A 16,360-nucleotide genomic window follows, 5' to 3' on the forward strand; every position below is an offset into this window, starting at 1 on the left:
GTACATTTTGAGACTTCCATTTCTGTTTTATTGATAGCACAATTTTATGTGATAGTAATTGTGCTTTTTTTCTTGGTAAGTAAATGAGCAGAAAATATGCATTTAGTCATTTGAGCTTCAGCTGTAAACTGGCATCAGCTTGTCACCTGAGGGGAATTTCTATTAGGTGACAAAAGCTGGTGGATAATTTGATTTGCTGTTCAGTTTAACAGCTTGTTTCAGACTTGCAGATAAATAGCACAGAAGTAAAGTATGACTGCTAATGAGGTGGTTGACCTTTGAGGTCATACAGGCTATATTCTGAATATTTGTAAAAGGAAAAGATTTTAATTTTCACTAATTATTAGGAGACACTTATGTCCAATGTAGTAATCATTTAGATGTTTACCTCTAACCCATATGTTGAGATTTTTCCCTATCTGTAAAAGTAATATTCAGCACCACCTGCATGAAAAACAGAAAGAGAAGTAGGAGTATAGAAATAAGCCATAAGTGAGGATTATAGTCTGTAACTATAATTTACTTTTTAAACTTCATCCTGATGTATTGACATACTGTTGACAATAAATGTAAATTAAATCAAACACTATATTTTCTGAGACATTGGCAGGCTATAATAAATACAGACAGTAGAGCTGACATGATTTACTGTTTAACTGCTTTGTAGGGTAAAGGATTTTTGCTGATTTATATACAGCATCATAGGTGCTACTTTACCTACAGGTCTTTGTAAATAGACAAATTACAAAATGTTTAAGACTTGACAGTAAGCAGTAGCCTAAGTGAATAAAGAGAGGATTTCATTGTTCAGTGAGACAGTTTTCTGGGACACTTTGGTTGATCAGACACTCAGCATAAAGGCTTTTTGTTGGGCGACACTGCCAGCAGCAAATGCAAATAAATAGGAATGACAGCTAGTCATGCTGACAGATAACTATTTCAGATTCTCTTTCGTGCCTCACCTAAAGATTTCTTATGAGAATGGAAAGGGGAATAACCAACTTCAAGCTACAAGCCTTTTTAGCAACAGTTCGGAAGAAAGTAATTTTATAACAGATATACTGTAGAACAGATATGAAACCACACTTCACAAGCCAAGGAGCTAATTAATTTCAATATGTATTCAAAACTAATTAAAACTTGTTCAGTTTTAACCCTTCAGCTAATAATATTTAATTTATTAATTTCAAGTTTCAGAAAGATTTCTAAGGAACTAGTTTTTTCTGGCTTTTATGTGAATGTTTTAAGCTAGTGTTTATACAATATGACATTCATATTGCTATTTTGTTTTATGAATTTAAAACATTTTAAATGGCTAAATTATCATATTTCAATTTAAGATTCTGTGCCTGCCTATAAATGGGCGGAGCAGTGGCTCTGTGGCTAAGGATCTGTGTCTGTGACTGGAAGGTTGCTGGTTCAAATCCTGCTGCCAGCAGAGGAATCCTACTCTGTTGGGCCCTTGAGCAAGGCCCTTAACCCCAACTGCTCCAGGGGCGCCATACAATGGCAGACCCTGCACTCTGACCCCAAGCGTCTCTCCCTGTCTTTGTGTCTGTGTCTCCTTGGAGAAAAGCTGGGGTATGCAAAAAGACAAATTCCTAATGCAAGAAATTGTATAGGGCTAATAAAGAAACATTAAATAAGACACATTTGATTTACAGTACATTTGTAGAAGTTTCAGATAATATATTTTAATAATATTGGTTACATCAACCTAAATAAAAAGCCTTTGGGTTCAAGAACAAATTGATTTAAAGAGGAATTTTAGGTTATAAATAAGAAGATTCAATACATGTATCTAAAACAAACTGATGGCCAGATATTTGATACAATATACAGTGCATACTGTATATACAGAGAGGCATTAAAAATGCAACAAATGCTATTGGTTGGAAAACTCATTCATTGTTAATGCTCCTTAGTTCATATATGATGCTTTGAAATTGTGGAGATCTAAGATGGATGAATCCACTCCTGAAAGTATGCAGTAAGTGACAAAATCAAGGGCTGCTGCTGCTGAAAAGGCTATAATATCAGATAAGATTGAAGAAAAATTCTAATCTTTCATCAGGATTAACACAAAAAAGGCATGGGCTCAAGGAGATACAATCACTCATTTGAAAGATGTGCACAAAAAGAGGGGAGTGAAATGCCTGTAAGCATTTATTGTGTTGAGAAGTATGATGTGAGCTAGATAATTAAATCCAGATATACATTTATTATACAAAGGATTTGACTTTTTAGATAACATAATGCAACTCTTACTGTATATAAGATATACTGTATATTTTCCCATATGCTTCTTATAGTGCTCTTGAGAAACCGTAAAGACCTTTTCCCAATTAGTGCATGTGTTCAAATTTAATTCTCACTAAAAAAAACAAAATTGTATTGTTTTAAATGAATAACTGTGTGATGCAATGTTATGCTTCTGAATACCCCAAATTATATATGATTTAAAGCTTTAGTTTATAAGATACAGGACTACAGGGAAAAATAAATAGCTATGTTGGAAATCAAACTGAAATGCTCAGTTTTGTGTCCTTAATGATCTTGAAGATTCTGTGATCAAAATTGTCAATATGAATTCAGAAATGAAATTTGTACAATACAGGTAGAACTTATTAGAGACCCAAGCAAACACTTTTGTAATATAAAAGAAATAAAGACTGCTTATTGTAAAACCCTAAAATCCCTTAAGTTAGAAAATTAGAATTAGAAAATGTCATCATACTATTATCATTGTATGTTAGAATTAATGATACTATTATTAATCCTAGCTACATACTGGAGTGGTGACAGAGATTGGTTGGAAGATTATCAGATTATATCAGACCTGCAATTCTAGCTCATTCTAGATTTGCAGAGTGAAGTGAAGCAAATTCATGATAAAAGTTCCTTAGTAGAGGTGTGTATGCTATCTCTATATCTCTCAGGCTGATACGTGAGATGTAAGACAAACTGAGGCTGAATAATTATGGGTTATTACAAACTAATGGCTGTGAAAGTTCATTACAAATTAAAAAAAGAAAAAAGTGCAAATCAGGAAAGTATATATTGTCTAATATAAAACCATCAAAATGTTCCATAAAAGGCCATACTGTAGGTAACAAAGGTTTGATACTTAGGATTACTTTTGATAGCCGTTTAGACAGTAATGTTGATAAAAAGCGAATCACAAGTAAACCTTCTAATATTTATATGTACTGTATACTGTCCATGTGATCCAGAAAAAATGAGATGCAGTACAAGTGAGAAAATTGTTCTCATTGCTTGAATGCGTATTTGTTTTTGCTTCTTTGGCATGTATTTGTAATAGATGGAAATGAACCCTGAAGTCCTTTCTGTTCCAATCTGTGCCTTTGTATACTATTATTCAAAGCACAAGGGGTAAAAGGTTTAGTGTTGACCCATTTTTAAGGTAATTATATATTACAAAACTGTGGAATTATTGATGCATAAATTACATAAATTCTTGACCTTTTAAATAGAAATTATTCTATATATTTTAATGTACTGGATGCTACATTTATCATGACAGTATGTTAGGGTCAAACTGTTTACATCCAGCTTGTAGAACTAGCTGACAGTACTGGTTGTCATCAAGTTAAAGAAAACAAGAATGTTTTTAGCACCCAGCAAAGCCTGAAGGCAATAACTGGACTTCTTTCAATTGCAATTTATGTTCATTACATATTATTTGATTTAATATATTCTCTACACATTTTAGAATATGGAAACATTCTTTATTTGGGCTAAATAAATAATATGAAGACAAAACTGTGATACGTTTTGATATTGTACTTAACGACTCTAAGAAGTGTCTTAATGCATTTGTACTATTAAAACAAATCATATCAGTACAGTAAGACCATCAGCTTATTTCTTCAGAGAAATTCGAGCACCTAAATCCCATTTATTTAGTTTAAAAAAATCACTGGACTTCAGTAATAGTTTTTCTTTTCATTATGCCCTTTAACAAATAAAATACCAAATTAATTATCTGTAGATCTATTGATATGATAATGTATTTATATAACATTGGGTAAAGTGGATAACAGCAAATGAAATAACAACCAACAGTCAGATGTGCACATCACAGAAGCTTCCGCACACTCCCGTATTCAACGTCTTCTATAAAGGCCACTGTTACAAAACCAAAAAAGTTCAAGTGACAATAATTCATTATACAAAAGCAGAAGCTAATTCCTAAAATCCATAATGTTGTTTATCCAAGTGTAAGTATATTCCTTGGCAACCTTTGGTGCTAAATAAGACCACACCAAGCAGTATTTATAAAAATATATTTCACAAAGTAGGAAACAATACAGGGGTATCTCTGATTACAATACATGGAGTAGATAATTAAACATACAAGATTATAGCATTAAAGCACAGTAGAAAATATGATTTGCATGTAAGACTATTTAATATATACTGTAGAATCTACCAAGAACTGCCATATATTGTTACAAATTGAGTATGCACGCAGCTTTAGTGCTGTTTAAGAATCCTGTGTGCAAGAGCTAACGTGCATAAACAAATCTATCCCTTAAAAGAAAAGCTAAGAAAATTAGCAGTAAATCTATGTACAGGTATTTTTCTAATATTATACAGCGTAGCACAATAAACAAGTGTTTAATTTTTTTTAAGATGGGTATTTTTACCAGTTTTATAAGCTTATTTTTTAATTAACCAGATCCTTCCAGCTATTGTGCTTAAATTATGACTGGTAACTCCAAATATACACAGGACATTTTTAGACACTGTTTTTTTCTTTTTCTAAATGATTAAAATACCATCTGATTTCTTCACAGTTTAATATAGCTCTTACTCTCGGCATAATTCTGTATTAACTGCATTATCAGAGTTTCTAATTTCACTTCAATAAAACAGCTGGTCTAGTGACAAATTATGTAAAAAAAATGACACCGATTAATATTTGATGCACAGAAAACAGCCAGTAATGATATAAAATGATACAGTGTCTTTTTATTATGATGAAAGAATGGAAAGTGCCTTTTCAAAAATGTCTCAGGATCCTTGTATCTGTCGTTTGCTTCTTTAAAAAGAAGGCCACGTTCATATCTGGAATTTCTTATTTAGTTTCTATGTAATGGTTAGGCTATTTATCTTTTAGTGCAGACACACAACATGTGAATATAAAGAGTTGAACCGTATAAAGCGAGTCAATAGGCTTATCCAGTTTATATAATGTGGCCACCAAGTATAGAATTTTATCCCAAGCAATGCTTACTGAAAGCCAATATGGTGCTCTTTTGTTATTCTTACATTCAACATTGTAATGAAGACCACGTATTGCTCTCTTGTTTTCTGTTTGTTTGTTTGTTTGTTTGTTTGTTTCATTTTGGCAGGATGATGGCTAGTGATTTGAAACCTGGACCATTCACAATGGCAAGAACCTTGTGTGTCCACCACAGCCCAACACAGCTCCATGGCTCCGGTGAATGATACAGTGCCGTGTGTCTTCTGTCCTGGTTCTTAAAGCGACTACCAAGAATCCAGATCTTGATGTTTCTGGTGGTCACAGTGAACAACAAATACCCCAAATACTGCTAGACACTCGACAGGAATCTAAGTAACACTCCACAAGAATCATAAACCTCCTAATATAGACGCCGTTTAGATTGTTTCAACATTACAATGCATTTTGATGTGGTAAATGATGAACTCTATACTTTCCTCTAAGAAAAAAGAAGGTGGCCCTTTTTATAGCCGCTTCTAATATCTGTCAACCCTAGCATAATACACAATTATGTGGACAGAACTGAATCATATTTGTAAATCCATGGTCAAGTCTCTCTGTCACTCTCTCCCACAGAGTAAAGCTCCCCCAGTCTTTTAAAACGTGGACCCCATTCTCTGAGGTAGTCAAAGTTCTGGTCAGAGTCTGAAGAAGCTGTCTCCAGTGAACTTAGTGAACCAGCCACTGAGCCCCTCCCTTCATATCCATAGATTTGTATTGAGTCATATGGAGGTGCTGTGGGATCATTATCAGCTTCATGAAGTCGTACATTTATAAATTCATCAACATCAACACCATTAGGGGCAGAGTGTTGTCCTTGTCTAGGCATAAACTGGAGGTCTGGTTTGATATCTTTGCGAGGCAGAAACCCGTTAATCCCGTCAGGATTCTGCAAAGTGGCAATGTCAAAGGCTTCAGTGTCCTCCTCGCCTCCTCCTTCATCATCGTAGCGGATTATATTTTCTCTGACATCCTCATCATCTTTGATGATAAGAGGCTCATTTTTGTGTCTTCGCAGAGTCACAAACAGCACTACAATAACTGGGTAACAGAAATAAAAAAAAACATTTACAAATTCAGATTGTTGTCAAACATTGGGAGGATGCACTTTACACTTTGTACAAAAAGAAGTTTGTGTTATTGAACAGCTTTCATCTTTAATATCTTTAATATTTAGCTTTCATCTTTAATATCTGAACATAAAGTTGCAAAAGAGAAGTTAATTTTTTAGATTAAAGTAGCATAAACAATAATATTTCAGCGTATTTTAACAGTTCCTTGAAGTATGTTTACTTAATTTTTTCACTTACATTCCCTTTCTCCCTTTAGTACTACTATTACTGATTATTCGATATTTGGTAATTACTGCTTATATTACTTTATATATTAGCCACCAGAACTACTATTACAAATACTGTTCTAGATATTCCATGACTGTAGCTGACTACGAGTGCACACATGTTCAGACACTGAATACATACCTAACACAAGGATTTTAGATACATACCTAACAATAGGATTATACACGCAAGAATTGCTATTAAGGCTCCCATACTAAGTCCAATGGGCAGGACATAGGCTTCCACATTGCAAGACTGGACAATGCCATCACTACTGCAACCACACACTCTGATCGTCAATGTGTTGGTGCTGCTCATTGGGGGGTTTCCATTATCAGATACAATGATTGGCAAGAAATACATCTCCTGTTTCTGTCGCCGGAAAGCATTATGCTTGGCAAGAACACTGACAGAGTTATCTGTGGAGGAAAAAGAAACTGGTAAAATAGTGAGTCACTTAGGTCATTGTAAAAGTCAGTGTAAGCTTTATATGTAAGCATCCTAGAAATCTTTCTGTTTTGTGTTTTGAGTTTTTCATCTACAGTATATGCTTTCAGCATGTTTGTTTTACAGAAGTATTTTATATTTTCCCCCAAATAACTTGTTTTTAACACTTCACTGTTGGTACATCCACATATTTTTATTTATTTCCATCCAAGATAGAAGATAAACAAGATTGCTCAGAGTGAAAAAAGAAACAAGGGTAGGAAAAAGAGCACATCCAACACCCATAAGATAGTATACATGCATTTGTTTTTCTTATTGTATAATGCCCAACACACCTTGCAACTCATAATTTCAAAACCCTTTAATTCACAATCATGACACAAAAAGAGAGGAAAAAAAGTGTGCCTGACAATGTTTAAAAATCCTGCTTTAGGTTTAAAGGAACACAATAACTATATTTATTATTTTAATAATTAACATTAAGTGTACAGTATGTCCAAAACATTCACATGTAGAAAATAGATCCATAATTCATGGAAAACACATTTCGACTCAACAGCCAAAACACTAAATCACAGTCAAAACGAAATATTACTGGCTATACTGCTTTCTTATTATTTTTAATTTTGAGATCACCAACTATTTTAATTTTACACCACCTACTGTATATACAGAATCACCAATTTTTAATAGACTTGGCAAAAATATTTGGAGTCGAGACCATGCATGGTTTTCTCTGAAACATGTACTTTGCAAGATGCATCATGCCTACAGGACAGATGGCATTGATTTTAAAAAGTGACACAGCTCTTTGACAATACAGTAGGCTCATAGGTATCTAGCAAGTAACAAGGATTGCTGTTGAGCAGCAAGTGAAAGACACCCTAGGCAACTCAAACCATCTGACCCCAGTAACACTGAGCCAACCATTGACTAGTGTTTGGGGAATACCCGTCACAGTCTGCCATTGATATATTGATATATATCAGACTGGAACTGGTGATTTCTGGACTATGGAGCTTGGAGCATAACCTATACTTCAAATGCATGCCTTGTATTGGTTGAGCTCATCTGTACATTTTTTTTAAAGTCCATTATAAAGACCTCAGCTGCCTTAAAAAAGAAAAAAAAAACTTTTCCTCAAATTCATTTTTTCCAACAAAACAGCGCAGTATGTAATACATAAAAACATACTGAACAGATACTGTACACCAGAGGAACATTAAACTGGGGGAGGACAGGTATGAAAGTTTGTGATTGCATGTTAGAGGTCCTTAAATTAGATATGAATATTACTGCAGTTTTGACTTCATTGCTTTTGTTTCAACAATGGGAGAGCTTTGTCTCCTTCCTGATTCATTCTAATCTCATTATCTATTTTGTATAGTCTTTTATCCTTTACAAAGTGGGTAATGAAATAACAGTTAAGTCAAGCAGATCATCTCAATTATCTTTCACAGTTTTGATATAACTTAAACACTGCAGAAGAATCATCTGGTATTTCTTGGCTGAAGAAAAGAAAAAAGGATCTAAAATGTATATGTTATTTCAAAGCTGTATTAAAAAGACAGTCAAGTGATTTTAATTAGCATAACCAGAGGTAAGGTGGCCATATGACTCCATGTTCACTGAGGCACTTTGAAATAGGATGGGATTTTAAAACAGCCCTTAAAATAAGTAATTAATTTGTAAATTTGGCATTTTGCCTTTCCTGGGATGAAAATTGGTACTCCATTCTTATATGCAGTAAATGGGTAATACTGATCAGCTGTTCACTGTGAAACCTAACCCAAAATAATGCTTTTGAACAAAGCAGTTCATCTGTTTGCATGGTTTGATAGATGGCAGGAATAATGAACTGCTGATAAATACAGTATAGCATGTTTACTGCACTACACACCATTTTCCATCTTGACAAAAATGTAATGTTGAATTTATAAAATTGCAATTTTCATTTTAAAGTTTTAAAATTTCATACTTTCTTTAAGTGTTTTAGTGAACACAGAGTTAAAATAATCTTATACAGAGAGGTGAAAGAAACTATAAGGCTATTAAAAGTGGCTACAGTATATACTGGCAACATCCCTACAAAATATACAGAACGTCTTCAAGTCTGAACTTCAGCAATATTACTGTAGGTCTGGTTTAATAGCCCAGTATTATTGCTTCAAATATTAATTAAAAAGCACAAGAACCTTTATATTTGATTACATTTGATGAAATTGACCTGCATCTCTAGAGAGAAAGATGCAAACATACTTATAAACAAAGTAAAACTTGGAAATTTAATATACCTTATACAGTAGGTTTCACTACATTATATGAGGTATCTTAATAAAGCAGTTATTTAGCAAGCAAACTATGATGCAATTGCTTTTTTGTTTATTCATAAAGAGGCTAATGAAAAATGTTGAAGTTTTTTATTTTATTCCTTCCTTGAACACAAAGTAATTATTTGTAGATGCTCTGAACAGATTTATAGTAACAATTAAAGTCCCATTTTCGTTATCACATACTTTTAGTAGGTGGTAAAGTATACTGCCAATATGTAAAATGTAAAATGTGGGTGTAAAGGGGATTTTGCAAGGACGAGAAAATATGCCTGGGCAAATATTTTCATTTTTAATAATGAACTGGTCAGGTGCAATTTAGAACTCTATACCCTAGGTAAACAGTTAAACCTTAATGTATTGCAAGCAGAATTGTCACAATAATTGCTCTCACTTTTTGCAGAGGTTAACCTACCAAATGAGCGTAAGACATTGGGGATTTGGGAGAGAAGACAATAACAGACTAATTCATTTCCTAATGCACTACCAGCTAAAAACATATTGAAATAAATTAGTCATAACATGAGCCAAAGATGAGCTTTTAGACTTGTTAATAGAGCTATGATTGAACAATGAAAATATGCAAAGTCGTCTACATGTATTTATTGGTATGGTAATAATCTTCTAAGGACATTTTTTTCTAAATCAAAGGAATTATGGGATCTTGCAAATTTAGGATTTTCTACCCTCTATTGTGCAAATGGGCTAAATCCCTGACCAAAAATAAAGTGCTTGATTTAGCTTCTGTGGGCTGAACTTGCTGATCAAAGAGTATTTAAAACTGTGTCTCTGTTAATTGAGATCTGAGGGTTTCTGCTTCTCGTGCTGATATTCATGGGTAATTGGAGGAGGTTGTAAAACTCAGAAACAATGATATTCTAATAGCACCAGAATATGGTAGTAGTCGCAAATTAGGAACAGCAGCTCCAGCCAGAGTCATCATGGGAGTCCTAGCCATTAATTTTTGCAATGGGTTTGGTATTCTTCTCTGTCACTTCATTTCCATAACTCATTGGCAATTAACATTCAAAGAAAGACTATTTTTGTTACCAAAACTTGTATTCTTTATACGTAGAACTGTGTTAATCGTTCAAAAGTGTGAGATTCACATGGATTATATTAAAATTCAAATTATAATAATGTACTACAGAATGGATACTAATGTACTTTTTAGAGAAGTTAGATCACTGAACCTCTGTCTTGAATACTTTGTTTCTGAAGGATGAATTATAGCTGTCACAGAGATCCACTATGTACAGAAAAGTCTGAGCAGTACAGTATTAAAAATGCAACAAAAAAAAACATAGCAGCATGTTGTACGGGTATATGAGATTTTCAAAATACTAAAACACAAAAGTACATTAAAGGTGGCAGTATACAAGCATATTTAGCAGCACATTTCATGAAGCTGACTATGGCATAAAAAATACAATATGGATCCCATACATAAATTGTATTTTTTCTGCAAAGTTTGTTAACAAAAGGAAATAGCCAGGCTTCACAGTACTGTGTAGAATAAAATGGTACCTAGTGGTTAGTGGGTTATGTTGACATTTACTTTTAATAATGCAGAGCCATCTCACAAAGTACTGTTGTGAGTTCAAACAATGATTATAATTTTGGAATTTATCTTTAAATTGCAAGAACACTGATAAACTTGGGATACCATTTGTTTAAGGTAACCTTGGCAATTTTTTTCAAAAACCAGAAGCTGGTTTCTATATAGTGTGTCAGTGAGAATAAAAACTATCCTTCTTAAATATGACTGTTTTCTTTATGGTGTGTCTTTGAAATAAAACAAGAAGGTGACGCATTTAATTTTACAGTTCTTGCAAGAAAAGCAATTTCCAACTAAACAAAGCAGATCTTCTAGCCTCTAGGCTTCATACAAGAACAGAAGGAGAAAACCAGATGAAGATTTTTGCCCCCAGCTCTTTGAAAATATTATGAAACATTAGGCTGAGCAAAGGCACTTCAGCAAGTGAAATGCAGAAAAAATAGCTGGCTAAACCAATCATGGTATTTAGCAAACAAATTTAGTGCCATCTGCTACTCTGAAACAATTAAAAAAATCACTAAATCCAATTACAAAAAGAATATTTTCAAGACAGGATTTTGGAACCTCTTTGTTTGTTTTCTTACTAAATGCATTGTGCATTAAAGAAGAAAGGATGTTCATAAGCATGTTGCAAGAATCCCTGCTCTTTTATAAGTGTTTTTAATTTAAAACAATTAGAGTTTATTTAATCAACTTTTTATTGTCCATTAATTGAACAGTGTCCAATATAACTTCATATAATATATTATTTTGTAAACATTTCTAACACAAGTAAACCATAAATTGGACAACAACTTCAAATTTAAACTAAGAAAATACACAGTTCAAATAGTATTTAAACATAAAAAATAAACAAATATATTTACGTGTTAACAACTATTTTCAATGATTTTCTTACCTTCATTGTTCTTGATTGTAAAATTAGGGTTGTTGGACATTTCTGGAACTAAGCTATATGTGAAAAAATGTCCATCTTTTGGATCATCCTTGTCAATAGCACTGACTGTCTGAATTACCTGCAAAAGAGAAATAATTAATAGTTTAAAAGATGTATTTGGAGCTGCTGTTTTATTAAAAGCTATTTTGGTCATTGTAAATTCTGATATCAGTTTTGTAAATTAAGCGAAATTCATTTAAAGCTACCTAGCTAGTTTATAACATCAGAATTGGGGTTTATTATGTCTATTTTTTGCTGTGAATACAGCATCTTTCATTGATATATCAGGATGGTGTGCTTTCAGAAAAAAAAAACTTTGTTCCTTTTTTAAGAAGAGTATATCAGAAAAGGACTGCCTCAATACTTCTCCCAGGAATAAATGGGCTAGAAAATGAAAAGTGTTCATTATTACCGAAGAGATGCAAGACAGTCATTGTTAGCGAAGATACATCTCTCACCTGTCCTGGTTTTCCATTCTCACATAGGAAAGCTTCATATTCTGATGCAAACTCAGGAGCATTGTCATTAACATCAAGAACTTTAATCGCAACAATAGCTTGGGATATTTGACTGTTATTTCCTGAAAGTAAAAGTAATTGAACTTAACAATGAAGAAGAAAGCAGCAAATGATACACAAAACAAAAACAAAAAACTTTTTGCACCAGATCTGTAAATCTGGATGTAAAATTCACAGTTATTCCATTCCACATTGTTTGGGATCACACAAAGATAGTCGTCAAGACAGACTGACTCAAGAATATATAACTATATGGAATAATAACTATATATAACTAATAATCATAACTATATGGAATAACCATATAATGGATAAGAAGAATAAAAAATATCCATGAAAAGGGGTACTAAAATTCCCTGCACAACATTCATGTTTTATACATGAAACATTTTTATGCATATTAATGAAATAGTGGCAGTTGAAGTTTAAAAGACAATAAAGGGCAATTTAATTAGAATTTGGTTTATTGGAATTATTCATTGCTAATAATTCATAGTTCCTTATGAGAGTCCAGTACACGATTTCCTTTAATCAGTGCAGCAAATATTAAGTTTAAAGCTGTTATCTAATAATTAGGATGAAGTTGTGATAGAGTGAGCTTTTTTACATCACAGTATATTAAATGCCCAGCACAGTAAAATACAATTCATATAGTTTCTTATCATTTTTATAATATAGATTATAATATAATAAAGGTTTCATACAAGTAAAAAAACATACACCCCCCAAAACACAACATATAAAATGTAAGAGCACATAAAGAACTAGAAGGATCGTCCCTGGGATGTAACATACAGTATACCATTCATGATATCACAAATTCAGTTATTTAGTATTTTTGAACATTTACAAGTGAAGTTACTTCTACAACACAATTGTGTCTTACTTAAAATGTAAGTGTACTCCTTATTAGTAGTACATAATTTGGGATGTAAAGGGACAATCTATTATACGTCAGAGACTGAAATAATATAACATTAAAAATAAGATAAAAAAAAGTATTGTCACAACTGCAATTATTTATCACTGCAATATCTCATAAAGTAGCTTAAGTAATTAAAAGTATGAAAAAATGCAAAGTTTGAAGTTTGTGCTCAAGAGGCCAATGGTGTGTCTGAAAATTCTTTTTAAGTAGGCATTTTAAGTAGTAGCTCTGCCCCCATTCAATGGCTGGCTGTTAAAGTGACTTTCACTCCCCCGGCAGCTGGGAATTCAATCTGATTAGTTAGATGTCATCTGGTGCAAACAGCAGAACACATAGCGACCTGGGTGGTAAATCATGATAGAATGGGACAGGAAATGCAATTCTTCCTGTTCACGGCAGAGCAACTTTTTTGTTAAATTCTGATCTGAATCGCAGCAAATGCTGCAGTGTTTGTTTGCTAAATTTCTATTAGTATTTTGCATTTACACTACTATTGCTACATGCAGAAACCATGCCATAGGGCATCAAAACAAAGAAAAGCATATGCACCTGTCTTGATGTGACAACTATGATTTAAAAAGGATGACAATGCTTTTCTTAAATACATGTATTTTTTAAATAGGAGAAAATTGTATGAAACTGCATGAAAATATAATATCTAATGACCTGGAGTACTTTGATGAGCTTTCTATGACTGTATTCAAGAAGAAGAAAACTTTTAGAAAATCATTAGTCCATAGAATTTATCAGCAGATTATTAATATTATTATTATTTTATAAAAAATAGAACAAAAGATATACGTTTCTCATACAGATCAGCAAAGTAAGGCAAATTAAAATGTGAAATAATTCATATACATTGATCAATATAATAGCTTACATCTGTACTTGCCTGTCAGGAACCCAAATGATTTAACATGATTTAATCATCCATCCATCCTTTTCTAACCTCTTTAGCCAATACAAGGTCATAGGGCAGCTGGAGCCTATCCCAGCAAGCAATGGGTGCAAGGTAGGATACACCCTAGAAGGGACGCTATTCCATAGACACTCACACCACGGCCAATTTGCCCAATTAACCTACTAGTATGTATTTGGACTGTAAAAAGAAACTGGACCACCTGGAAGAAATCCAGATGAACACAGGGAGAACCCAAGGCCCCAGCTCTGCGAGGCAGCAAAGCGAACCAATGCTGAACTGTGTCGCCTATAATTTGATCATTTTTCAGAAAATAATATTGTGGAAGGTCATATTAAATGATTTAAGTAAAGGTAAAATGATTTACAGTTGGTGAATGCAAACCTGTACGTGGCAACATAAAAAAAACACTCTTTTTCTTTCCGAAATCTGACCTGTGCCATTGAAAGCAACTTTCACGTGTTAGTCTGTGAAACAGGGTGAAAAAAAACTCCTTGTAAAATATAATCTAGCTAAGTTTACAGACAGGCTACAAATTTGATAACATGTTGCTGCCACTTGTTGTACTTATTGAATTATTTCCCATTTTTCTAAATGACTGTCTTGTTAGATTGCTTGTCTGAAATAATGATCACAAGGTTAAGTTGAGGTTTGACTGTCTTTGAGGACCATCCTTACAATTAGAAATAGTGCAGGAATTGTTCTAACAATTTGTGTTTCTAGGAATTAGGTCATGTTAATGCAGAGAAAAAACAAAGACAATCGATGATGATTATTATTACAGATAATTTTAATATAATAAATATATAATATATATTGATATTATATTGATATATGCATATGAACCTTTTAAGGGCAGTACATTTTATGTTTTAAGGGCAGTACTTTGCAGCCATGTGAATGACTAATTGATTTTCTACTCTGTATGACTAATATCTTATCTAATAACTTATGTTTCCTTTCTGTTGAATTTTATAATAACCTTGTACAGTACATTTCTTTTGATAGCATGGATACACCTTTATCTTTTGAAAATGTTAGTTTTATATCAAAAGATGTGCAAAAGCCAGTTAATTAGAAAATACATTAATTCACCTAAGGTCGATAAATTAATTAACTATGCTACCTGTCTTAAAGTACATTAAGTATTCTTTACCAGTGCCAAGTACAGTATGCATTTTTAATTCTGTCTACTTCCATCATGTATGAATGTCCTGCTAAACATATTCAGTATAATGGGAATATCAGACCTGATACTACTACTACTACTACTACTACTACTACTACTAATAATAATAATAATAATAATAATAACAGTTTTTAAATAGACAATAAACCTAAATAAAAGTTATACTTACTGATTTCTGTGGCTGTCACAGTAATGTTGTGCCATGTATCTGTCTCTCTATCAAGTGGCTTTGCTAGGGTTATCTTCCCATCATCAACATTAATATTAAATTGTCTCTCCAGGTCTGTGTGCCGATCAATCAAATACCTAAAAAATAAATGTCATTGTAAGTACGTAAGTACTTGTAAGTGATAAGTTTATGTCACATGTAACTAGCAAGTTAAGTTACCTGTAAAGTAGTGTAACAAGGCCATGTTCAATAAGAAGCTCTTCCATTACAGTACAGTCATATACTGTGAGTTCAGAATGATGCACATCTACCCAACTAAGTGGGTATTGTCCCACATTTCAGAAAATAAAGGAAAAACTAAAGGACAACCTCTTCACATAGGTTTCTATTAATGTACTTGAAGCCACATTCAACAATATAAGACAGCAGGAAACAACCTGAGAATAATGTCTAAGAAAATGAGCAGATTCAAGGCTGACAGAACAGTTGTGCATTTTGTAGATGTGCAAAACATTTTGAAAAATTCTGCCACGTGTCACTTACTGTTTTTAAGGCATTCTTTCTCTTGTGGTAATGAAAATGAAGAAATAGAAGAAAGATTCAAGGAATTGGTGGTTTTGGGAGGTGGGGTTAGCTTAAAATGTTGATATTAAATTACAAGTATAACTTCCTGAGAAAATGGATATGAATTACAGTAAAAATATTTATAAGAAACATTACATCTATAAATATATTGATTAGCTGCAATATGCTAAAACG

The 16,360-nt window shown here is 32.9% G+C and overlaps 1 protein-coding gene across 2 annotated transcripts in view; it reads right to left on the minus strand.

Annotated features, from left to right (window-relative positions):
• Positions 1–3,759: 3,759 nt before the first annotated feature.
• cdh8 (cadherin 8) overlaps positions 3,760–16,360 on the minus strand; it is an 85,421-nt gene continuing 72,820 nt past the window's right edge. For both annotated transcript variants that reach the window (XM_015368375.2, XM_006641368.3), the window contains exons 8-12: positions 15,602–15,738; positions 12,340–12,461; positions 11,843–11,960; positions 6,777–7,028; positions 3,760–6,310 (exon numbers count right to left, since the gene is read on the minus strand). In XM_015368375.2, coding sequence (XP_015223861.2) covers positions 5,817–6,310; positions 6,777–7,028; positions 11,843–11,960; positions 12,340–12,461; positions 15,602–15,738 — 1,123 coding nt within the window. In that variant the 3' untranslated portion in view covers positions 3,760–5,816. The remainder of the gene's footprint in view (positions 6,311–6,776; positions 7,029–11,842; positions 11,961–12,339; positions 12,462–15,601; positions 15,739–16,360) is intronic.

This window comes from Lepisosteus oculatus, chromosome 20 (genome assembly GCF_040954835.1).
Source record: "Lepisosteus oculatus isolate fLepOcu1 chromosome 20, fLepOcu1.hap2, whole genome shotgun sequence".
Classification (NCBI taxonomy): domain Eukaryota; kingdom Metazoa; phylum Chordata; class Actinopteri; order Semionotiformes; family Lepisosteidae; genus Lepisosteus; species Lepisosteus oculatus.